General features: G+C 37.9%; 1 protein-coding gene across 2 annotated transcripts; it reads left to right on the plus strand.

The window, feature by feature from the left end:
* The first annotated feature begins 67 nt into the window (after nucleotides 1-67).
* Nucleotides 68-26,197, plus strand: DCAF13 (DDB1 and CUL4 associated factor 13). Of its 2 annotated transcripts, XM_074886054.1 has the most exons (11): nucleotides 68-246; nucleotides 2,157-2,356; nucleotides 3,618-3,725; nucleotides 5,163-5,252; nucleotides 6,126-6,281; nucleotides 6,987-7,064; nucleotides 10,946-11,028; nucleotides 12,929-13,093; nucleotides 16,435-16,570; nucleotides 24,241-24,404; nucleotides 25,257-26,197. In XM_074886054.1, the coding sequence occupies exons 1-11, from the start codon at nucleotides 177-179 to the stop codon at nucleotides 25,342-25,344; spliced, it is 1,338 nt and encodes a 445-aa protein (XP_074742155.1). In that variant the 5' UTR covers nucleotides 68-176; the 3' UTR covers nucleotides 25,345-26,197. The 2 variants fall into 2 exon arrangements, 1 of the variants encoding a protein (XP_074742155.1); XR_012631154.1 differs by lacking the exons at nucleotides 24,241-24,404; nucleotides 25,257-26,197 and adding an exon at nucleotides 13,796-15,047 and having other exon boundaries at nucleotides 69-246; nucleotides 16,435-16,563.
* Nucleotides 26,198-26,793: the final 596 nt, after the last annotated feature.

The following is a 26,793-nucleotide window of genomic DNA, read 5'->3' on the forward strand; positions in this document are numbered from 1 at the left end:
AGCGGCGCGCGGGCAGGGGCGGGGCGGGGCGGGGCTTCGCTCCCTCCCGCGCGCTGACAGCCGGCCCCGGCGCCGCGCGAGAACTGCCCGCCCGGTGCATCCGGTCACGTGCGCGTGCGGAGGGCGGGGCCGCGTTTCCCGGCGGGGCGGGAGCGGCCGCGTGCGCGGAGGCGAGGATGCGGGTCAAGGTGCTGAGCCGCAACCCCGACCACTACGTCCGCGAGACGAAGCTAGACCTGCAGCGCGGTGAGTGGGGCGCCCGGAGCGGGGCCCGGCCAGCCTACTGCCCGCCCACCGGGAGGGCCGGGGACAGTGCGTGGCGGCGGAGGGAGGGAGGGAAGGCAGGCGCTCGGGTGACCGCCGGCCCTGCCCGCGGCTGAGCTGCCCCCGCCGGCGGTGAGGGCCAGCCAGGGGCCAGGCGCGCAGCCGCCAGCGGGCTGTGGTCCTCCCTCCCTGCTGCCGCCGGGCTCGCCGGTCGGCGGTGGTGGTAACGGCCGCCATGCGCATGCGCCCGGGCGGGCCCCGCTCCGCCCAGCCCCGCCCCGCCCCGCTCCGCTCCTCGCGCGGTGGGGCCGTGAGGCGCCGGCGGGGCCTTGTGGCGCGCGGGCCTTCCCCGCCGGCGGGGCCGCGGAGTAAAGTGCCCGCTGCCCGGCCACCGGTGCCGAGCTCCCGGGCTTTCGGGGTGCCAGAGCGCGGGCCGGACACGCCGTTAGAGCGGGAGTGCGGAGCTGGTGGGGGTAGTCACGGTTCTGGTACTCCGAGATTACTCTTAGTATTGCCTAAGTTACTCTTAGCAATCTTTTGCCCTTACTACTGTTTCTTTCCTGGTACAGGTCGTCCTGCTTCTTGCATATCCCCTATTAAAACTGGCAAAATTCATGTAGACTGACACGGTTTTAGACACAGGAGCTGTAGCCTGGGAGATGAGGCAATGACTTTACATGCTCTGTTCTGCTCATCCTCTGCAGAACTGATCTTACACAGTTGTACACTTTTACTTCTGTAACACGATAGAAATGAAGTTTAGTTTCTACCTAGTGTCAGAAATAAAGTTTGTAAAATGGCCACCTTTTGTCAGAAGAGTGGGAATAAAACTCTGGGCATCTTGGATGCACCAAATCAAACTGTTTTGAGCAGGACAATAGACTTATTTTAAATGCTGTATACTTCATTATTCGATTGAATTAGAGGTGGGTGGCTGTGTTGTGCAAAGTAGCATAGCTAACATTTTGTAGTTATTTAACTGTGATTATATACATAGAACATGGAAAATTATTATTGAAGTTGCCCACTGGGACAGTAGCTGTATATATCTTAATTTACTAAGTGGGAGTTGTGTGTAAGCTGTTAAATCAGATTCTCTGTCATATTACGGAGTGATACCCAGCTTCATTCCATCAGAGATTTTAGAGGTTTTGCAGTGCATCAAATAGTCTTTGGAAAGCAGCAAACTGAACTAAGCATCAGTTCTTAATGAGTGATCTGTTGTCAGTGTTTCTACTGACTTTTCAACCTTTTTGCCTGAAACAGAATGAAAGAAGAAAACAGAAGCACAAGTGTCAGTATCCACTGTCTTTCTCCATTTATTGTAAGGTATATCTGTGTAGGTGGATGCTGAGAGACCCTTGCTTGAAGCTTGTTGGATGTAAACACTCCTGTCTGGGAAACCATCTGGCGTTACCAGAGGACCAAGCTTATGGAACTAATGAGTCTTGTTTCTGAGTGAGGACTGGCTTGCAGCTGACTACACATGAAGAGAGCTAGGTTGCATCTCTTTGTGCATGTCCATGTAGCCGTGTCCTTTCTGTGTATGTTGGAGTTTAGTGGCAGGAGGTCATTATTGTGGGGTGTTTTTTTTCTCCTTTGTAGTTGTATTTTTTGAAATAATAGTTGCAAGATATCTGCAACGGCCAGTTTGTTATGTACATTCATATCTTCCCTTGAAAAGGAAAAATAATTTTAGAGTTATTTCAGAGTTTATTAACTTTGGGCTTCTTAAGTGAGCATACTAATGATCCCACGGACCAATTTCAAATCTTGGTGTTGCAGAAAATTCTCCCATGGCAGGAAAATAAGAGAAGAGCTGCTGAATTCAGCTTACCTTGAACTACACTACATACCATGGGTTTTTAATGTGTGTGTTACTCTTATCGCAGTTCCAAGAAACTATGACCCTGCGCTGCATCCATTTGAAGTTCCACGAGAGTACACAAGAGCTCTGAATGCAACAAAGCTAGAACGTGTGTTTGCAAAACCCTTTCTTAGCTCGCTTGATGGCCACAGAGATGGAGTTAATTGCATGGCCAAACATCCAAAGAGTTTGTCTACAGTGCTGTCTGGAGCTTGTGATGGAGAGGTAAGCTGCAGTTACAAACCACAACAAACAAGGTACTTTTCTTCCTTCTTTTCTTTTTTCTTTCTCTTTTTTTTTTTTTAAATGCCCCCTGCTTCCCTTTCTTTTGTGTTGTTGTTCAGTATGATACCCTATCTTCTCTGAGAAGGTGCACCTTACCCAGTTTGGATCAGTGTTTCTCAAACTGGAGGTTGTAATCTCCCAGCACACAAAGACAGTAGTGTTCAGCTATGAGCAGAGGGTGTAGCATTCAGTTCCTCAGGATGGAGCAGTGAATGTTAATATTTACAGTCCATAGTGATTGCTTTTTGCTGCCCATGCAACCCCCCTCCTCCCCTTGAAGTTAAATTGCTGCAGATTAAGAAATTTACATGAAGTCAGATGATCTGCGGGGAGGGGGCCCACAAACAAAAACTTTTTTGGATAATAATTTATCATATTGCCTAAAAAATGCTAACCCAGTATTTTATTATTTTACATAAATATTACAACTAGCAAGCAAGGGCACTTTAATTGAAGTCAGTTGCAGAAGAAATTTCCTGTCTTTTCTGTCTTCTCTGTCCTTTCTCACCCTTACATTGTTCATCTGATACTACTTGTGTATTTTAAAGGTGTCTTCTAGGTAGTTGGTTGCTTTCTGCTTTTTATAGAAGGTACATATGTCATGCAGTAGTGTAAGGCAGATCAGCCTTTTCAGAGAGGAGGGGAATACGTTTATATGAAATGTTGGTCAGATTTCTTATCCACTGATAGAGCGAGTATAGTACTGGGTACTAAAAATACATACAAATTAAAAAATGACCTCCATTTCTTTGTTTTTTAAATGGGCCCAAATGCTTTGAAACCAAAACCTCTGTAAGAGGTCTATATAAAATGTAGTACAGCAACTGGACTGAAAGCATTGTGTTGGTTCCCAAGGCTATTTCCTTGTGCTTTTCTCTTTAGAGGGGTATTTTTTGCTAAAATTATCATTGCTGCTGTCTTTTTAGCAAGAATCCTAGTTCAAAAACAGGGGAATGCAGAAGTACAGTAAGTATACAGCTTGAGTGTGGGGAAGGGATAAGAAGGAAGGAGCTGCACCTTTAAAATTTTTTTTCAAGAAGGGAATAATTAAGTTGTCTTAACATTATAAAATCTGGGCAGTGTTCAAACCAGCTGTGCCACTTCATTATGATGCCTGTGGTCTCTTGTACTTGAATTAGGAATTGCACTTGTGGGATGTAGAAAACTTAAATAACACAGAATACTGTTCTGTTTTGAACAGGTTAAAATTTGGAACTTGACCAAACGACAGTGTGTTCGTACTATACAAGCCCATGAAGGCTTTGTTCGAGGCATGTGTGCTCGTTTCTGTGGTACATCATTCTTTACTGTAAGTATAACGTGTCTCCTTAGTACAGTGTAGCAGTACAGAGTGCCTGTTCACCATCTGTTTTCCAGTGAGCAACTTACTCTGTCATACAATGTATAAATATTGTATGAATACGTTTATTAAATTTGTCAGTGAACTTGACAATTCTATTTCTGATGAATTTTTATTTGATGCTGTGATATGGATGTTATTCAAGACTATGGATAAATACCAGAAAATTGCTAACGGATGGTCATGTAATTAAAACATTAGTAAACTAGTTTTCATGAAAGTAGTAGATAGATTATGCTCATTGAAAGATGTACAAACACTTAAAAAAATAACCAGTTGCATATAGTATGATTAAAGATAAGCTGATTAAGTCAATGTGGTTCCATGTTAATTAAGCATTTTTAACTTATATAAACTACAACTGTCAGGAGAGGAAGTTAAGCTTGAATAGCTAACATATTTTTGGGCTAGTTTGCCTGATCCAGGTCACTGCACAGCCGTGCAAAAGCTTCTGCAGGCATAGTGCAAGAGGTAGCGTGGCGTTAGGAACAGGCAACTGGAACAACTGAGGTGGAAAGTGCCTTTTAACTGTTTACATGCTCATCAAAATTATTTCCAGAAGATAATTTGCAGTTTGAGGTGCCATTTGATTAATGGTCACAAAATGTAGCCTAAAAAAGTAGTCATTGTTCCAGCTCACCTTTTTCCTGTTCAACTCTGGAAATCTCTCTTTTGAAAACTGAAAAAGATTCTCATGGATTGACATAAAGACAGTTGAATAGGTGAAGGAGAGGTGGTGGTGGAAACAGTAACAAAGAGCAAATCAGTTGCCTCCTTTCACAAGCAGACGGGTCCCCAGACAGTCTCTGAGCAGCAGCTACTTTGGAAGTCAGCCCCTGCCTCCCCTGTCTTCTTCCACTACCCCAGTTTTTATTGCTGAGCATGATGTTATATGGTATGGAATACTCCTTTGGCTAGTTCAGGTCATCTGCCGTGCCTATGTGCCCTCCCAGTCTGTTGCCCACAGCTCTTGTATTCGCTGATGGGGGAGGCAGGGATGGTGACTGACAGGGGTAGGGGGAATGCCTTGACAGTGTGCAAGCACTGTTCAGCAATAGCTGAACATTGCTGCCTTATCAGCACTCTGTCAGCCACAAATCCATAACACAGTGCAGTATGGGCTACAATGAAGAATGTTAACTCCATTCCAGCCAGATGATACACATGTACCTTCTCAGTTTCTAGTGAAATATTATGGCAAGGAGAACTAATCTTCAGCTTGGAGATATAAAACGTAACAGTGACTAGGCAGGAAAGAGCACTTCTGTATATGTCATAGATCATTCTCTTTTGAAAGGCTGCCTGTACTTAATTGCAAAGCACATTTAGTAAAATAAACAGAATATATTTGCGTAAAACTGCGCATGCTTTCTCTAAAATTTCCAGGTTGGCGATGACAAAACTGTGAAGCAGTGGAAAATGGAGAGCCCAGAATATGGAGAAGAAGAAGAACCTATTCATACAATTCTTGGAAAGGTAGTAAATCTGTTTTGATTTTCCCACATCTCTTTTGAATTAAGTTTGAACCAATTCTTATCTACCTTCTGGAGGAGAAATAGTTTGATATCACCTGTTATCATAATGAGTTGTAAGGTGATGGGCATCAAATTTTAAAAAGGCACTTTTAAATATCTTCAAGTTTTTATTACATTTATTTTACATGTAACCAGGAAGGAATATCTCAAATGCTAGCAGAGACTGCTTAGATCTGTCTCTACTAATCATCCCTTTCCTGCAAACTGATCAGATCTTTCTCTAGTCTCTTTCTCTTCAGACCTGTGTTGTCAGTGCTTAGTCTGTATTAAATAACTTTCTTTTCGTGCCAATACCTCACAGCCATTCAATACGAAATTTTAGCTTTACGTTCTTCCTTTTGTCAAAAGCAGACTAAAAATCATTTCAACACTTCCAATCTATGATAAGAACATCATTAAATGCTTTTTGTAAATAGATAGTTTAAACTCTTCAGTTATTGTATGGAATCTGTTCAGGTCCCCAGTGAAAATTTGTAGTTGTACCCTTAAAATTTCCATTTGCTTTAAAGTCAGTCAGGACCTCATAAATGGGCTTCTAATGCACACTCCATTGTAAATTAACAAGAAATGCATGCACGCACATTAAGTGAGTACACAGAAAGCTTGTCTATTGTGTAAGGGTATGTCTGATAAGACTTAGTTTCTGGTAGCAGTGGTGACTTGGTTTTCGGTAATAATATAAATGATTAAAAACATGGCAGACTTGCTATGCAATGATTTGTTGATGTTGTTTGTAACAGAACTTACTTTCATATTTATGTATTCAATTGGTTTTGTAGATTGTTTTGGTGGTTTTCTGTTTTTTCTTTTAAAGACAGTGTATACAGGAATTGATCACCACTGGAAGGAAGCTGTTTTTGCCACCTGTGGCCACCAAGTGGATATTTGGGATGAGCAAAGGACAAGTCCCATGTGTTCTCTGACCTGGGGTTTTGACAGCATAAGCAGTGTAAAATTTAATCCCATTGAGGTAATATTTCTGTTAATATATTGGAAATAAATATTTTTCTTGATTAGTGTAAGATCTAAACTCTAACACCATCTTTAATGGCTGTTTCCAAATTTAGATTTTGATATGTGTTCTAACATAATATTTATGGGGAGTACCATATATTTTCATCTTTTTATCTTTTGTCTCTGTTAGCTGGGGAGAGGAGGAAGAAAAGTAGGGTGGTCTCTGTTTTGCCCACAGCAATACATATCTCATACCTCAAGCAGGAAATGTAGTGGTTATGTGACTGTGGAGCTCTCATCTGTTCTGGTACTGCTCTCCCTTGTGACCAAGACTTGACCCCTTCTCCATGGCAAAACAGTTGCATTTGATCTTCTACAGCAGTTCCTGTATACCTTTTGGCTGGGCTGTGTTTGTAGATGAAGTGTTCATGAGGAATTGATTGTTACTGGTGAGGTAGAGAGGGCTAGGTGAATTCTGAATCTTACAGGGAAAACTACTTAAAATGCTTGTGCTGAATAATTAGTTGCACAGAAAGAACAATGAATGTATTCTGAATAATTAGCTGCACAGAAAGAACGATGAATGTATTTCCCTGACTGAAAAAGGAACCAGCTTTGTGAAATAGATTAGGTATCTAAGGTCAGCTGTTAACCATGCTCTAGAAGTGTTTAGAAGACCATACACACTCATTTTCATTTTCTTTTTTTTTTTCTTTTTTAGACATACCTTTTGGGAAGCTGTGCTTCTGACAGAAATATTGTGCTATATGATATGAGAAAATCAACTCCATTAAAGAAGGTAATCTTTCTAACAAGCTTATGACACTGACAGTCATACTGAATATGTAAATAGTCTGTAACTGTTGATGTTGATAGAGAAAGGGAGGCTCTGAATGGTGAGTTTACTGAGTTTTTGTTGTCTAATTTTGAGTCTTTTAACTGAGTTTGAATTAATGTTGGGATTTAAACCCTGCAGAGTTAGAAGGGCCCTTTTCCACATTCACGCAGGCTGTCATGCTCACTCTGTGGTAATTCTTGATAAAATGCCTGACCTGACAGCAATTTCAGAATAAGAACTTTATGTTCCTCTATTGCATTGTCTGTGATTTCCCCCCCCCCCCCCCCGCCCCTTTGCCAGGAGGAAACAAGGTAACTTACAAGGCATTTCCTTTCCACCCTTGGAAAGCCTTGCCCTGCATTTGAAAAGGTGTTTTTCTTTTGCATGGAGATAAACCCTCCCCTGTGCACCAAGTATAAACTTTCGGAAATCCTTTTCAGTCAAATCAAAACTGTATTTATATGTGGAATTTACCAGTGATATGAAGATTCCTATATATCTTTTAGAGAATGTATGTATTTATTTAAAACGAGAAGCCAGTAATTTATACATACATATTAACCTCAATCAAGGTCAGTAGTTTTGAGCCCCAGAACTGTCTTAACAATTTTCTTCTTGAAATACAGTATTCTGGCTTTTGTGGGTATCCTGGTATGTTACGTACTGTCTGCACTGGTCTGAGACACACTAGAACACTATAATGGTACTTATTTAAAAATGCTGTTGGCGTAACAGTATTTCTTTCTCTCCCTGTGCCCCAACAATTTTTAATGGAGTTTCATTTGGGCCACTGAGATGGTGCTTATAAAAAATTGTCAGTGATGTGGGTTGGAGACCTGAATGTCAAAATGGAGCACAGTCAGTGCTGTGGATGTGCAGTTACAAGTTAAAAGGATGTATTTTGACCCTTTGTGAACTGAGGTCGAATCTAGCAGTTTATATATTTAGCATATCTACATATGTAAAAAGTATACATATATGTGCATATACACATGTGTACTCATATGTCTATATGTGTATCTCATGTAGTAAGCAGCATGCTTAGGTGCATTTGCTGCAATAGAAGTAAAATACTGATGAATAGTTCCTTGCATTCGTGGATACAGTACCGGGTTTCCTGCTGGGATAGGGATGATTCTCCTGTGGAGAGACAGGTTGAATGTCCTTTTCTGCACTGAGAGCTAAGAGCTCTGTAACTCCCAGGAGAAAGGTGCTGCTTATTAGAGGTACCTTACCTAGGTATGGGCCCTGGCTTCTAGCACTGCTGTGTTCCTGGTGTTTGATCAGCAAAGCAGCTCATATGCTGCCTGGAGTTTGGAACTCAGTGGGAGTCCCTTCCTTAATGGAAGTAGGAGTACAGCTTTACAGATCATGAAGCAGTAGCTCTCTTGTCTGTTTGTCCTGTCTGTGAGTTTTGAAGCCTTAAGTTTCAAAGAGGGACAAATAAAATGGTGAGATGCTGCTTAAGTGCAAAATAAGAACTAGTCTAAAAAAGCTGTGAAGAGGTGAAGGGAAGTACTCATGTTGCTTGACGAGAGGAGGATGTTTAACAGACGTTGGTACACTTTAGAACTAAGTCATTCTTGTGTGACCTGTGGGATCACAGGAAAGCTTAGGGTGTTTTAAAGATAGACTTTAGTATTTAAACAGCTGACAGGAACTGTGTTGTCCGTTGCTTGTAACATTCTTAGCTGTTAACTTCAACCAAATATCTTGCAGATGGTAAAGGAGGACAGATTATTTATATGTGTGATCCAGTTTTGTGTTAATCTCAAAATTTCCTGGCTGACACTCTTTGTAAGCAAGTCCTCACAGTTAAAATAAACTGAGATAGCCAAGTCTTCAGGGACTTCACAACTTTGACTTGTCTTAATAAGGACTTTTTCTTATAAAATGATTAAGTATATCTACAATTGATTAAAAAATAGTGTCAGAAGATGGCTACAGGTTTAAGTAGTTTTGAAATGCCACTATTAACATACTTAACAGCAACTTAAATCACTTCAAGCTCAGGTTGCCTCAGTTACTGAATATAATGCTAGAACTGTACAGAGAATCCCTTTCTTAGACACTATTTTAACTCTAAATGCCACTGCTGAAATAAACTGAATGCTTGTAAATTTGGGTGCAAAAATAGTGAAGCAAGATGCAGAACATGGACTTTGACCAAACCTGACCCCTTTTTCAAAAGAGCTGGATTTTTCAGCAATATTAGAGTTATTTTGTGGCATGATTTAAAATATTTATTTTACATATACTGTGTTAACGTTAATTTTGCAGTGGCTGAAAACTTGGACAGGGAAGAATAAAGATCCTTCCTTGATTACTAGCTTCTCAGATACGTGCAAGGCTTATAACTAGAAGAACAATACTGAAATCTGAAGAAATTCTAGTTGTGTCATTACTGTCTACGTAAGGGCCTTTCAGTGGCCTATCCTTTCAGTAAAGTCCTTTTATAGTAGAGATCACTTTAGACATCTGATGATCACATTCAGATGTGGATGCATGTAATTTCTAAAAATGAGCAGTATTTTTTGCAGTGCAGACTTTACATTGAACAGATTAATATTAGTCACCCAGAAAATGAGCACTTATGGAGAATGAGAATCGTGAGAATATGCACACACTCATGAAATCACAATCTTTTTGGGGTGGGTTCAGTAGAGGTCATCACTATTAAATTGCTTTGAGATTGTGTTTGTTATTGTAAAAGTTGTAATTGTACAACTATTTTTTGTTACATTATGTAAATGTATGGTGTTTTGTATAGTAAGTTGAGAACAAAAATTAGTTTGGAGTACCATAGTGTTAAACATCTGAATTGCAGGATTTTCCAAGTAGGATTATGGCTGGCCTGAAGCATGGTGAAAAATCCTGCTTAGAGTTGTTCAGTTTGTTAATAAGTTGCTCTGTAATTATATATCTACTTTGAGTCAGGTGTGCTGTATGGGATTTATTTTTAAATACAATGGTTGAAAGACTCAGCAGAAGCCAAAGCTGTTGTGTCGTACAGGGTGTCAGGTGACCTCCTCCCTGCCTCCCCTTCTCCCACAGGAGCCCAGCTGTTACTGCCACAGCTGTCCTCCAAGGTGGGGGCATCTCACATACAGCTTAATGCCTCTTGTCTAGGTCTTATTAGGCTGTCATCAGCTGCCTGCCTTCCACTTCAAGGCAAACTGGCCTCTTCGTAGCAATATGCTTACTAGCAGCAAGCAGATCTTACGAATGTGTAGCAAATGATTCACTGCTAATGCTGTGATAGTGATGAGTAGGTTACAACACAGTAACTTCTACATATGTTGCTTGGCACTTCAGTGAGAAATGGCAACTCTTCTGGAGAATTCATGAACGGCAATTTCAGAGATAAAATAATGAAGGGATAAGAACATCAAAAAGTTATAATCATTTTGCAAATGCTGGTTCACAGCATCAATTAATGACTCTATCTTTTGAAACAACCATTTAATTAGGAGTGTTTATAGATTACTTAACTCAAGATTCCTGTAAATGTGATGGAGAAGTGAAATTTTTCAGAAATTCCAGGTTTACATGTTGACCACTAACATGTTTCATGTTAAAGGACCGCTTAGAAGAATTTACTTTGAAGATGACTTGGAGGAATATTTAGTTGCCATGTAGCACATAGCAGTGAGCATGATGAGGCACAGGATGTTCTTGAGTTCCAGTTCTAACACTGCTGAGGAAACATTTTGTGATGACACTATTCCTCTACCATAATTCTGCATCTAGAAAGTGCTTGTCTCCAGTGGTATAGGAAGTTTTGAACTATAGCAAGTATTTTACTGCCTGTAACAAGGTAGCAATGTGTAAATATCTTTCAGGTTATCTTGAACATGAGGACAAATACACTGTGTTGGAACCCCATGGAAGCTTTCGTTTTTACTGCAGCAAATGAAGATTACAAGTAAGTGTGACCTTGCTTTTTGATAATGCTGATCACGTTATGTTTTCAGTCTCTATCTTGGTGATTTATTGTCATGCTAAAATAAATTTTTGAAAAACTACTGAAACTCTAAATTTGAATCACTTAAGTAATAACCTGTAGAATTATAGACTCACTGATTTAAAAAAAAAAAAAAAAGACTGCCTCTTTCTCTGTATTTCAATACCTGGGTGGGGGAAAAGCAGTGTAACTTAGAAAAAATGCAGCTGAACCAGTGCAAGTGTACCTTGCAATGGGACCTGGAAAATAACTACTATTGGTCCAGTCTGAGGCAATATAAGTGTTTATTTTCTTGCCAGCTCTTGGGAAGCTTGCTATATTGTACTGATCAGCTATTTTGATGAGAACATTTCTTAAAAAATAAATTAATCTTTTGTGAAACAGTTCCAAAGACTGCAATACTTATCCTTTCATTGTCTCAGGGCAGTTTTTTACTTTTGAACAATAGTATTCATGTGAACAGCTAATCTGATATTGAAAAAGCTGTCTCTTCAAAACTAGGCCACTGCGAAATGTGCTCCATATCCTTTTTTCCAGGAAGTCAGTGATCTAACAATAGATCACTGTTTTCTTCTAGAACATAGAAATTTTATCACTTATCTTTAAGGCTATTTTTTCAAGGAAATGGAATCTGGCCCAGACCTTGAAAGTGGGTGTTGTATCTAATGTACAGCTTTTTACCTATTTTAGTTATAGTATGGTAAGGCTACCAGGCTACCTAATCTGTTTGGTTATATGTCTCTTCCCCCCCTCTTTGCTAAACTAAAAATGGTAGCTGTTAGTGTCAGGGTCAACTGTCCTCTTGCAAACTAAAGCAATTAGTATAAGCGCAATGGCAAATGCATATATCAGAAATGCATATGCAAGTGTTAGCTGGTTATATGTAGTAGCAGTTTTGAATATGATGCTAGCATACTTTTTCTTGGGGAATTTAGAAGGAAAAAGCAATAGTTGCCAGTAAACTATTGAAGAGGAGACATTGAATTAATTCTAGTTATGCATTCATCTGCAGAAAGGAGGGTGAGAAACCTGCTAAATTACAAATTTTTAATATAGTAGTTCTATTAAATAGTGTATCTTAAGGAGGTTTCATTAAATGCTTTGTCTGTAAAGCACCTTTGCTTATTGGCACCAGGCAGATTAATGATCTACTCAGTTATTATGCTTTACTATGTATTAATGGGCTTGTTGATTCCAAGGGAGTACAGGTAGACCTCACCTGAGCTTTGAGGTGCTTAAGAGCAAAACAGATGTGGTCCAGCAGCTCTGTGTTTGGTGTAATAATACTTTCCTACAGATAGTGTGCTGCTGAACTAGTATCTCCATGTATTTGCAAGCTTTCCTCGGACTCCTACATTGGCCTAAAGACAATTAGGTGGTAGGAAAAGGTGCCAACCAAATGGGAACTTCACAGTAGACTCTGAATTACTAGGAGTTCCTGGTATAGGAGTATCTGGAAACCTGTAGTGATTCAGAGATGCTTGTCCGAGTTCAGATTATATAATTCAATCTGGAGATGGAGTAAAGGAGGAAAGACACTGGTTGGAGAAATAGATTTGGTCAGTGACGCACAAACAGATGATGAAGGGAATAGTGGAGATTATCTGTTCTTTGACAGTGAGAAAGAAACCTAGGTCTGATCCAGTAACTAAAAGCTCTGGTTAATAAACTTTTTTCAAGCCCTAAATAATGCATTGTTCTTTCTTTTCATGTGTTATGAGCAGTCTTAAAGAGTTCCCTCTGCAATATGTGTCTGTCCTTAAGTGTGGTTTGTGAATTATTTAAGTGGTTGTTGAGCAAAAATGTACTATTTGCTTAGGAGATGCTAAGATACTAAGATGTTGGTGTATTTATTTTAAAGCTTATATACTTTTGATATGCGCTTTCTTGAATCACCTATGACGGTGCATATGGATCACGTGTCTGCTGTTCTTGATGTGGATTATTCACCCACTGGGAAAGAATTTGTCTCTGCCAGCTTTGATAAGTCTGTCCGTATTTTTCCTGTAGACAAAGGTCACAGCAGGTGAGTGATTTTTACATCTTTCTCTCTTTCTGTCATTCATTCCAGTTACCTCCCTCTCTAGTCCTCAGAATTCTTAGTTGATTCATTAACATCTTTACTGGGGCATTCACTTCCTGTGAATATTGAAATCTTATTCTGTATATAACTTGAGATAACTTGATTGACAGGTTGTGTAGTTGACAGATAATTCAGGAGTATGTATTAGAGTAGAATTTAGACTTAATGGATAGCAGTACTTATGCAGTTTTGGATTAAAATTACAGTGGATTATTGTTCTTGGGTGTATTTTACCAAGATGAATCCTCTTATTTTCCTCTATATGTATCTTTAATGTTTTAGGTCACTTTATACTGTACTTTTCACCACTTAAGTTTGTAGTGCCTTACAACATTGTAGCATTTGGTTTTCTAGGGACTGTCTTCATCCTATATGGATGATTGCTAAAGACGTTATGTAAAAAGCACTGTTGTATGAATTCCTGAGGATCAGTTTGGGACACTTTTGTGATCTGTTTCAGTATGCTTATTACTTTTTGTTCATATTTTTTTAACCAGGTTTTGATTCATTTGATGCTTCTTTGAATACAATTCACTTTGAATTAGTTTTTTATGTAAGATTTCATAAGGCAGTGTATTAAACATTTTGCTGAAGTTCAGATTGGATCTAGGGTGTCTCCATTGTTGTTTTTTTTTTTTTTTTCAGTTTGATGAAAATTGAAGCAAGTTATCAGATCTGTCTGCTATCATTTGTTCTTCATAAAACTACCACATTATTCTCCATTGTCAGTTCCTCCTCTTTCTTTTTTATTATTAACTTTTTTATTTCTAGTTGCATTCCTCTCTCCAACCTCAGCCCCCCAAAAAGTTGCTACTAGGTCAAGTTTTAGATGGTTTGTGGAGTGGAAATGTTGAAATACTGATTGGGGAGGAATGTATTTCTATTACTGATTGATGCAGTTATGTATGCATTATTCAATGTAACTGTATGCTCCTGTACTGCATTAGAGATTGGGAGGGGCTGTTTACATTTTCCTTTATATCTAATCTAAAGGTAGCTTTCATTTTCCTCCTGTCTTGCAATGTTTTAGATGTAATTAGGTATTGCAGTTCCTTTGTGAGTTTGTTTTGTGGGGTTTTTTCTTGTTTTTTTTTAATTCTTGTATTATTAAACAATATGGTTAGCAGCTCCTGTGATCTGCAGATTGTCCTTTCTGTGGAACAGTAGTGTTCACGACAGTGGTGATAAGCAAAGTTAAAGCACATTGAGGGGAAGTTTGCAGACCCCATAATGCAACAGTAAAAGGCTTTATTCCACATTATAGCAGATTGTTGCCAAGGCCTGTGGAAGGAGTCTTCTTCTTCTACCCCCTTTCCCCCCCACCCTCTGTGTGCTGGCCATAAATCTAGTGAGGAAAAGCCATACAAATGGAGAACTTAGCCTCATATAAGTTGACTAGGGAATTTTGGGACACTTAAAATTCTTTAGAAGCTGGACTTTTTCAGAATTGCACAGTTGAAATTAATCCCATGGAATGGAGAAAAGTCTCCAAATGGAAGATCTGATCCCACTTGGAAAACTGAGAGGGCGCTTAAGAGGATCTGTAAACAAGGGTCCTGGTGGTATTCCAGTTTTGACTTTTGATCTGCCAATCTGAAAAACTCCTAACTTGCATTGCTTTCTATTTTATTTTAAAATGAACATTTAGGTTAGGAAATTGATTAGCCATAAGAAATAAAATTTATTACAAAGTTGATTTAAAATTAGTAAATTCTAGGTAAACAGAACTGGATGTCTGTGCGATTTTTTTTAAAATGACAGATCCAGGTTATTTGGCCATGTTTTGTGTTTTTTCTTTCCCTGAAAATGATATGTAATAACTTGTGATGACAGAAACAGGAGAGGCAAAGGCTGCAAATTCAGAGTCAGGAAAAGAAAAGTACTTAGTTCCTCAAAGGTGAGTGAAGAAAAGCTTTGCTATTGTGGAAAAAAGCTTTTATTGAGCCAAATAGTAGAATGAAAGTAAACATAGAAATGCTTTTGAAAATGTGTATGTGCACGCATGCTATTAAACATCAGTAAAAAGCTGATGTATTAATGTGTTTTGAAGGTACTCGTGCTCAGTCTTCCACATAATTGTTCTTGTAGATCATCACTTGAGTGTGAATTATGAAAGGTGGTTAAGCTTATTAAAGCTTATTTAAGGGGATCTATTGATCACTTTTGTTTTTTTCACAGCCCCTCCAGCTCAGTCTAGTTTTTCCATGGCTCTTGAATAGGTGGTGTTTCCATATTTCCTTTCCATTACTACTTGGATTTTACTTGTACAGAATCTGGGTGGAAGAAAGAGAATGATCTATAAGGTGCTGCATGTGACTGATATACCAAAGGAGTGGGTATTAGTGGACAATAAGCAGGCCTTAGTATTCTTCACCTTTAGAATACTAATAAATAATTAAGATTACCAGAAAAATGTACTTAGTCCTCTATTTTTTTTAGGAGAAATAAAAGAATAACCTTATGAATAATATTATTCTGCTTGTTTGGCACATTTTAATTAAAATTACATAAGAGTTTCATTTAAATATTGGTTTAAAGGTAACATGTAGAAACATTTTTCAACAGGTGCCAGCACTTGTTGAGCAGGAGTCTGACTGGCAGAAATTAAATGTAGTTTACGCTTTAATAGCCACACAACTGTTCAGAATAATTTTTTACTAGCTGATATTTCTTGTTGAGTTCTTAATTGCAGGACTGGAGACTTTTTTTGAGTTTTTAAGGTTTTTAGAATTTTTCCTTGGAGTCCTTAGACGATAATAAGGAAGTCCTTTTTGAGGGAAAGGAGGCATATCACAATGAAGAGTAGCCAATCCATTGCCATGTCATAAATGGACAGCTGGAGGTGTTTATTTACTGTTCTCTTTTTTGTTCATAATGGTGGTGTCAGATTCTTTGGTACCCATTCTTCTGCACTCCTGTTCTGTAATGCTTGATCGGTGTGACAGCATATTAATGAAAGTTATTTTGGAAACCGTGTGCATATCATTGTATACCCATAGCATGTTTTGCAAAAATTCTTTAGCTATTTACTGTAATTTTTATAAAAGCACTTATTTAAAAAGCATTTTATTCTAGGTGGTCCTTTATGAGGCTAATCATCACACTTTATCTGAATCTCTCTATATAAAGATCAGCAGTGTTTAAAAAAAATCAGGTTTTTTTTCAAAAACGACAACAAAAAGTAAAAAATTTTGCCTTGAACAGAATGCTTTCTGCTATTTGTAAGGTAATGTTGATGGGAGAAGTGATGATAGATCATTTACAAATGTTTCTGTTTCCTTTAGGGAGGTATATCATACAAAACGAATGCAGCACGTCATCACTGTAAAATGGACTTCAGATAACAAATATATTCTATGTGGCTCAGATGAGATGAATATTCGTCTGTGGAAAGCTAATGCTTCTGAAAAACTGGGAGTGGTAAGAGTTGCATTTTGCTTTTGGTTATCACAGGATAAGATGTTTGGAGTTGTTTATTGCAACTGGTTAGCCTATTCAACTTCTAAAAACTTGTTTCTAAAGGGAAAATGTAAAATTGTAGTTTGACATTTGTATTTAATTGAAAATTGACATGTGCAGTATAGCTCATTGCATTTACTGCAACTTATAATAAAACTATAGGCCTCGTTATTGCTACAGAAGGCGACTTTTTGGTCTTGTTTAATGTTAGCAATAATCATCAGTTCTAACTAAGCTAAATTAGAGTTTGTTTGCCTGGGTGCCACAGGTAAGAATTCATCCCTCTGCACTAGAGAAAAAGCAGTAAATTCTGCTTTGCCATACATAAGTCATTGTACTGAAGCTTAGGGCTACTACTTTTAAAAATTTTGGCTGGTGTGCAACTGATTCATGTGCAGTTCCTAGCAGGATAAGCATATGCATTGTAAAATAGTCCATTTGTACCAATGCATCATAACAAGATTGTCATTAACCCATATAACCTATATCAAGCGGTCAAACGAGTGTGGTGTCTGAAATCCATTTAATTCAATGTAAGGCAGTTTGGTTGAAGTGTTCCTAGTAGGAACAGATATCATTCTAATTAGATATGTGTCTTTTCTGTTAAACTTGTTCAAATGTTTGTGTATCGACAAAGCCAAAATGTTCTATTACAGTTACCACCTGCATATATTCATCTGCACAGTTGTATTAAAGTATTGAATGACTTTGGAGAATGAATTTGACACTCTGTTCACTGGGAGTAATGCCTTTAACGTAGCTTTATATCGTTATGGTATTTTGGAGGTGCTTACGTTGCTTTTTCTGAGCCCATCAGCATAGCTGTCAAATAATGCTTGGTGAAATTTCTACTTGATATTGAGGGGGGAGGAAAGGGAAGCTGTAATTCAAGGAAGAATATTGTACAGTTAAGGGCTGCTTGTGGTTACATGAAGCTCCATCAAGTTATAGTATCTGCGTAGGAGGGAAGTGGAGTGGAGCTGGGAGAGGCGACAGGTGAATGGGAGTGGTAGGAGTACTTAGGGCTGTAAAGCAGAATGGGGTAATTCATGGACTGTTGTGCACTGTGAAACACTGGATATGGAGTAGCGCAGCTAAAACAATGTGTATCTTTAGCCATGGCCCACCATAGGTATCTGGAAGTCCTATTATTTTTCTCATATTTGCTATAGATAAAAAAACCCCACAACTTTGTAGCCTGTACGGTATTTGTGGTTACAAACTGCTATTTAAGTTGAATGTCTTTAATGGAATAACTTTTTTCAGTTTTGAATTGATTCTTGGGATTTTTCCCACGTAGTGCTTCAGTCAAACAGTTAAATATCAGTCCCATACTTGTTAATTCTGAGGACTCCGCAAAGTGCCTTATAGACTTTACATTTTGATTTAACTTTTATATTGAATTTGCTTAGACAATGCAGCATTAGGCAGAAATATTTCCTATTGTCATATCCATATGCTCCTGGCAATGCCCTTTTCACCTTGTTTTACAGTATTAACTGAAGTTTTTCTGTCTTTAATCACAATATTCTTAGTGAGAGAGCATGCTGTCTCTCTCCAAGATACTGTTCTATAACAGAATTGTCTGGTATTTTTGACACGCATCTTTGCCCTTTGTGTGAAGGACAAGTAGGTAAAAAGAATGTCGAAAATACCATTTTTGTACAGAATCATTCCTAATATTTTCAGGTGTAACAGAAAATTCACTCTCTTGACTACTAGATGGCATTGGCTCCTTTTCTTATGAAAGAGTAAGGATACTTGGCTCTGGGAACTAATAGGCAAACCTAACTATTCCTGCATCATAGAAATACTGTGTGCCAAAAGGACAACTTAGCTCTTGTTTAAGTATTCAAAATATAGACTGGTAAATTACATTCTGCTGTTTTCTGTACTATATGCATCAGTGAAAACTGGCCATTGATGGGCCTAAAAAAGGCACTACCTATTATGACTATCAGGTATTGGCTATGGTCTGAACATTAATACTCTGGTGTTCCTTGACCTGACAGTGAATTCTACATGAAATAGCCTGTCCTTTTTTTCTGGTTTTAAGTACAGTGTTGCTGCTTGACATGCCTTTTGGAGGCTGTGCACGCAATGCAGTTCTGCTGTTGCGGGATCATACAAATAGAGCTTTTGTAGCATGCACGCATGTTAGGGTTTGTAAGCATTTCTGTCAAAGCTCTTTGGCTATCAGCTCCCAAGAAAATTTAAGTCAATAGCTATCTGTAACACACAGGTCAAGTGGCATGTGTGGTTTTAGTTTGGCTTTTTTTTTTAATATCAGCAATGAAAGTCATCCCATCATTTAGAATACAGAACTTGTCATCCTATCTTAAAAGACCCCACCTTGCAACATAAAAAGACATCTTAGGAAAGCAAAATTATTTAGAAACACAGGAAAAACTTACAAGGGACATAGTGAATTACGTAGAAAAACTGCTCTCATTTAACATGGATGCCACTAATGAACTTGTAAAGAATTATAATGAGAAGAGATAATGTTTCATATCCCCATATCCTGAGTGGAAAAGTGTTCAAGCATGATGCTGTTGAAGCCTTGAATTTAGGAAGACACAGAATTTGGCTATTAAATTAGTAACTGTCTGAAGCTGCTATATTTGTTGTTAAATTTCTTTTAGAAGTACTATGAAATTTTATTTTTCAGATGTTTAGAGAGTAATTGCTGCTAATAGGACCTAAGAGTGAAACCTTTATGACTTATCATGTTCTTGGATATACCTTGGAAATGTTTCTTGGATTGAGGCAACTGTGCCAAACCTTGTTCGATACAACCTGGTAGTTCCTGTGATTCTTAACTTTGCTACTGTTAATGCTTATTTATTAGGTTCCACTGTTTTCCTTTAGTACCTGTTCCTTTTTTTAGAGGATTGATGTTCTTATCTTCTTAGACATATGCTTGCTCATTTTATAAATGTCCAGTTCTTCCATAGTCTGTGGCTATTTTTTGAACATTTTGAATATTCAAAGATGAACATTCAGTAATTCTGTCAGAAGTGTCAGACTATGTCTTAAATGCTTAGTTGCTTGGTCTGCTATTTTTCTTCGCTGAGAAGATTTGATTGAATGACTCATCCAAAGGTCACTGTATTTCTGATATAAAGCTAACATCTTGTAAACCATTGTATTTTAAGATGGATATTTTTGGGGTGGGGGTGGATGGAAACCAGCATCCTTGAAGAAAAAGAAAAATGGTAATCAAAACTTTTTTTTTTGATGAGTACTTGGTCTTACTTGTTTTTAGAGTTGGCTTCCAAGGAGGTTATAGTGAATATATAGTACTTACGTTGTGACTGATGAATATTTTTCCAGTTGGGAGGAGGTAGTACTTTCTGAGCCGTGGCTACCCTAGCAGTCATCAGTTCTGCATGTTTCTTTTGATTTTAGATGTATTTGGCATCTCACTCATTATTCAAACACCAGTGAAACATTAAAATAAGAATAAAAGTCTCTGGAGGAGCCAGAGGCATGCTGTGTGTCCACTGACAATTAAATCTGCATGGATTTTACATAGGGGTAACAGAATCCAAATCCCTCTGTTGGAGCTACGTCAAAAGCTACTTTAAAATAATTTGCAATGTTTAGGTTTTTTAATGAAAGTTGATTAAATAATAAATAATTATTGTTAAATAGGAAAGGTAACCGGTGTTATTTTTAAAACAGTAAACATCTAGCTCTGCATATCCAGAAGCAAACGAGGCAATTAAAGAAGACATTTGAGATACTCCAGACTGTTCAAATATTGTACATAAAATATGACGTTAAGTATGTTTGAGGCTTTTGTACTTGTGTTCTTTGAGAGGTTTGGGATTTCTGAAAAGGTACATGACTTTGGCTTTTAAGGAAAATAGAGCCTCGTCTGCGTGAAAAGGCTGGAAGAACAGCAGTAATAGAGTAGATTTCAGTTAATAGAGTAGACTTAATCTACGTAATACAAAGAAAGGAATAGATTGGGTTTTTCGAATTGTAGTGAAAGCAATGAATGGTCAGTAAAACTTCAGAAAGCTGTATTGTTCTTCCACATATTGACACATTGTAAAAAAAATCTACAGCTGCAGTTCTTGGAGTGTAAATGCTTAGTAATATTACTTCTGTCAGCTGCAAAATTTGGCTCTGTTACATTTACAAAGTATTTAAGAATTAGAACAGAGTACGGGACGATAGAAGAAGACGACTTCCTGCTTGGGAATGATTTGTATTTCAGTAAGTGTAAAACTAGTGTGAGGAGTGGTTTAACAGTAGTGGAGCATAGGTTTGCTGCTTTCTTATAAGACGCAGAAATAACAGCTTTTGAGTAAGGACTGAAAAAGGTAGGAGAAAGTGCAGTTGCAAGTCTTGGTTTTGATCGGGCAAAGTGCATTAGCAGGAGCTCATCAAAACTGACTTAAGTAATTGTATATCCTTTCAGTCTGTTTCTAGTATACAGTTCCATTTTGTGAGATAAGACCGATAACAAGGAGTACCAGATATTGCGTGACGTGGCATTTTTTCATAGTGATTTTGAGTTTGTGATTGATGCACATATAACTTCATCCCTTTAGCTGTGATTTTGTGCTCTTAATATCTACATTACCTTTCTTTTTTTGTCATCCATTTAGATGTAAGGGAGCCATAAGTTTTTGGTTAAAGGAAACAGTAATAAACTTTCTGGCAATAAATTTAGAAAGGTGTTTTCAGCAGAGCAATGGGAAAAAAATTAAATAAAGACAAGTTATGGTGTAGAAAACTGCTGGGATACACTTGCGTTCTAAAAATATGTTGCATCTGTGCTCTGTCTGTCCTAACCTGGAAGGGCAACCTGGGCAGGATAGATAAACAGCTATTTCATATTCTCATGCTGAATTACAGGAGTCTAGTAGTGCGGAGTTTTAAATACTGCACAGTACAAATACAGTCCTCTAAAATGAGAATTTTTCTTAAAGGTGGTTTTAGGTCTTCAGCCAGGGTTCTGGAAAAATGCTTACCTTCCTCTGCTTAGATGGGAAAAGTAACCAGCCTCTATCATCTGGAGGGTGGAGAACAGCATAGGCAGTTTACTCAAGGACACATCTTCCTATTGCTGACAACTTGGTTGCATTTTGGAGTTCTCTTTCCCTGCTTTTTCACTGTAGATATTTGCTGTGAAGTACTGCTGTGGTAGTGGCACAAATCAGCTGTCTTTCTTCCTGTATGAGGAAAGTGAAAATTATGTGGCAGAAAGTTGCACATTCACTTTTGGAATGTATGAATAAAGGGTCATACATCATCTTTGATCATGTCTTCCACTCATGATGTCATATAAATCCTAATTCATTATCTTGTAGGGTGTTCTAGTCCCTATATACAAAATCTCTAATCCTGCTAAATTGTGCTGTGTTTACAGCATCTTCTCCAGCTCAAAACAGAATGGGAAGTAGTGCTGTTCTCTTCATTGTTTATGTTGACCTTTGTAAAATGACTTGCAAGAGAGAGGTTGGAATTCAGTGCATTATTACAGTCTGCTTCCTTAGCTATCTGCTGTCTCTCATAAATAGAAACTTATCATTACTGCAAAATTTTCTTTTACCATCATATAGATGAGGGTGCACTTAGCACAGCCTGGTATATGGGCATTGGCATTCAGTAGTTAGATGGAAAGTCACCAGCTACATGCCTTTCTATATACCACATCATACATAAAAATGGAATCAGACTCAAACATAACCACCTCTTAATCTATATTAATTTTTTAAATAAGATATCCTGGATGTATCTTTAATTTACAGATTCACCTCTTATCTGTAGAATCATCAAGGTTATACTAAATCGGCAGCAATTTGCTCTTCTTAAATTAAAGGAAAATCATTGTGTTTAATTAAAATAAAAGCTCTTCAGTTTGGATTATGTTGGCAGTTTTCTGCAGAGTGGGAACACCTGGGATTTATTGAGAGTGAACCAGCTATTCAGGCTAGCTCACTAGAAGGAATTTCAGTAAAGGGCAGAGGGTTAGTTTTAGTGAGTTAAGACTGTAAAATTTACTCACTTGCCATTTGAGAGGTCATTATAAATGTAAGTAAAGCAGAAGTATTTGGAGAAACGGGTTAAAAGTATTATGTTTCTCTGTCTGAAGAAGAATTTTTGGAGTGATGAGCAACTCTGCATCTGGTACCTGTTTTCTTTATTGTCCCAAAGGAGAAACTCATTTGCCATGTGTTTTATTAATACTTGCTTTCAGACCAAAATTATCTGAGTATGTTACTTATTTTTTCAGAAGTCATGAAATATTCTGGCAGAAGTCACTTATAAAAGTGACCTCCAGAGTGGAGAAGAAATAGCCAATTGCTGATTTCAAAGGAAAAAAAAGACTTTCATAATAATGTAGGCGGAATTTCCAAATTTTTGTGTGTGATCAAGTTGTTGGGTTTGTTGCTGCTTTTTTTTTTTTTTTTAGCATCTGAAATTCAGGTTATATTTTTTCTTGAGAAAGTAAGAAATTAGTGAAACTGAGTAATTTGCAAAGCTGAATAGACAGTTGTCTGAATGATTGTTTTGTTTTTACTACTTTAGGTGCAGGTAGTAGTGGAAATGAATGTGGGAGGGCAAAAGACTTGTGCCACTGCTTGTTTGAAAACATGAAGGGTTTTAAGAGGTCTGAAATATTGGAGTTACAGAGCCTATTTTGGGCAGGAGGGCAGGAAGAAGAGGATAAGATTATCCTCTGTTAATATTTAATATTAACAGATCTTTATGTCTGTATGAAAGCTCACTAGACTGAAATGCAGCTGAAATTCCCAGAGATCTGAGTGAATCAAAAATACAGAGAGACTGATATTCCTTATGAAGCAGTGCATGCTTTAAACAAAAACACAGCACACAGATTTTTTTTTTTTTTTTTTTTTTTTCCTTCTGATAAATAACCGTTAGGACCAAAGGAAACATACCTAGTTAAAAAATATATCCTCTGTAGGTTAGCTGTCAAGAGAAGGTATTTTTCACTTTGAATGTTGTTAATGGTGGCTCGGACATAATTTTAAAAGTCGATTAAAGTCTTTTGTGGTAATACTAGCTCACCTGTATTTCATGTGTTGGTGATACTAAGTTATTTTTAGCTGCATGATGAAAGTTGGAACTCCCTGTGTGCCATATAGTCAAGCTAATACTTGAAATCTGATATGTGCACTGGGCTTTCTAATGGATCAAGCCTCTGGGTAAGATTTAGGCCACCTAAAGAGCTGTCTGTACTTACAAAGGCTAGTGATTAAAATGCCTGCAAGTCTTTGTTTCACAGCAGTGATCAATGTTGATCATCATCGGAAGTTAGGAAAGCAGGCACACTGATCAAAGAGGTCTTACTGTCAGCTATTTCTATTCTCTCTTCTTTCTCTACAGCACACTAAAATCTGATTTTCAGGGACTAAATTCAGTTACTTTGCTGAACTTTGTGATAATATTTTGTGTTTGAGCATTGGGATGTTGTTGAAATTGTAGGGTTTTAATACTTATCTACCCTAATTCTGAAGTTCCTGTGGTTACAGCCATTTCCTAGAAGGAAGTAATTTGAAGTTAAAATTTTATTTTGTAGAGAAAATCATGTTAGTTAAATCGCCCGCTGTTTTATAACACACTTGTCTGTGTTGTTTTCCCCATAGCTTGCACCACGAGAGAAGGCAGCTATGAATTACAATCAGAAGCTGAAGGAGAAGTTCCAGTATCACCCACAGATCAGACGCATAGCGCAACACCGTCACTTGCCTAAAAGTATATTTTGCCAAATCAAGGAGCAACGTATCATGAGAGAAGCTCGTCGGCGAAAGTATGTCTTCCTCTTCTGGCTTTGTTTTCTCTTGATCTTAATAAAATGCATCACTGCAGTGCTGTAGCAGAAATGTATGGGAGTGATAGAGCTACAGTATGTGGGAGGAAACAAGTATGAGCTACTTTTAACATCTGAATAAGTGATCATGAACTACTGGATTGATTAACTTTTGTTTATAAGGAAAATGCAGACAAGTGCCAGTATCAGTGAGGACTGGCTGTTCCCTTAAAAGTACACTGAAGAAATGGGAGCAAATACCAGGTTGGAAGGAGGCTCTGTTAAACATGACATGATGCAACGTTGCAGTGGAAATAGAGTGGGCTGGCTTGGTGTGTGAGGAGGTTTTTTTGGTTTTGTTTTGGTTTTTTGTGGGTTTGTTGTCTTTTTTTTTTTTTTTTTTTTTTTAATGCCAGACACTTCAGGATGAGTGTTTTCTGTCACCTGGATCATTGCCATATTGGAATTTCCAGGAGCAGAAGGTGGCATACTTTGCTGTAGCCATTAAATTAACAGTAAAACCAGAAAGTGGTGGACTCTAGTCATCTTGCTCAGCTGAAAGACTCTACAAACTTGAGCAGCAAATCCGTTGGCATGAAAACCAAGTAAACTGAGCTCCCAAGAGAAGGCTTGATTTGAAACTTTTCTAAATTAGCCAATTTTGAAGTTATTTTTCAAAGGGACAATCCTTCTCAAAGGAGGAAGCATGTGCCTTTTGATTCATAAAAGCAGAGCAATTATTTCTTTTTTTTAAATTGTAGACTATCTCCATTAGTAGCTTAAGGAAGAAGCTAGTATTTGTTAAGTTCAGTACTCAGCACAAAGATTTAATTTTTCTGTTTTTGTTTCTAGGGAACTGAATCGTCGTAAGCACAGCAAACCAGGATCTATGCCATTTGTGTCAGAGAGGAAGAAACATATTGTGGCAGTAGTAAAGTAATGGTTTTCACATGTACAAAATGTCACAATGAAAGAAAATGTCACTATTCATGAATCCACTGTACAAAATTTGATGGACATTGGTAAGACAGTGTATGGCTCCAGAAGTGTGGCTTTTCTTCCAAGTATACACATGCTTTGCTTTTTTTTTTTTTTTTTTTTTTTTTTTTTCCCAAGTCATCGTCTGCTTTGAGTAGTCTTAAGAATTGGCCCTGTAATCTTCTATTACCATTTGCCAGTTTGATGTTACTGGCCCAATGCTGTGTATTGCATTGGAGTTTCACCTCTTTGATATAAGCAGATAACTTGGTTGTTGGTGGAGGATATCTATAGTTCCAATCCTATTCCTTGGTACCGTTACTACAAAAGAAGGATAAAATAGATTCAGATTTGTCAGAGGCAAAAAACCCCTTTGTTCCGTACAGAGTTATAAAATTGTTTTCTGGTGGTTTTTTTAAACACATCTAATAAAGTAAGCAAGTGTCCTTAAGGCAGTGGACTAGATCTTGATTATTCCAACTGACAAATATACTGCATTACATTTATTACAGTACAATATATTATTTCTCTTTTATTGAAAAGGATTTCAACAGATTTTCAGACATCTGTAAACATATTTATATGTCGTTCTGTCTTAACTGTTCTATGACTTGACAAAGCTTCAGACTGTTGAAGTTGCTAATATTAATTATTGCGTAGTTGAATAAATATCTCTAGCTTATTTAAGACTTCTAAAATCTGGATGAAAGATAACATAAATTGTATAAAACACAAACTCCTTTAGGTGAGATTTATTATAAGCCTTCTATTTTAAGTTCATATTAAAAAAATAAAAGCTTAATATTTCACAAGTACCTGTAGCCCAAAGTTCTTGTACTGTTTGTCTGGGAAATGTTCTGCTTCTCTTCCAGTGGGATAGACTTAGCTTTTTACTGAAGATACAAAGGTGATCAGAAAACTACTGGAATTCAACTAGGCCTTCTAGGCTGAAGGCTTATCTTGCAGAAATATGATATATATAATAATCATAAGTGTTGCTTAACATCTGTACAAAAGGATTTTTTTAAGCCTTTGCACTACTATGCAGTCTGTAACTACAGTTCCCCCCCCCCCCCATTATGCACAAAAATAATTTATTAACTCAATTAGAAGTGTAATTTTTTTTTAATCTGGAAATTGAACACTTCGAGCACTTGCCTTCATATAGCATCTTTTTTAGTGTATCTACTGACACTAACATCCATATGCATTTCTAGTTCTTAGTCTTTCACTTGTCTCTTCCAGTGCTGTTTGGGCAAGATTCCTGGATCATCATGGCAAAATTATGTCTGTTTGGTGATAAGAGGCCATAATGTATCTTTTACTCTCTGGATCACTTACCTTATGGGATGATGCAGGAAGAGCAGCAGATCTGAAGAGCTATAAGTAGGATGATAAGGAGTGGAACAGA

This window comes from Strix uralensis, chromosome 1, assembly GCF_047716275.1.
Source record: "Strix uralensis isolate ZFMK-TIS-50842 chromosome 1, bStrUra1, whole genome shotgun sequence".
In the NCBI taxonomy this organism is placed as follows: domain Eukaryota; kingdom Metazoa; phylum Chordata; class Aves; order Strigiformes; family Strigidae; genus Strix; species Strix uralensis.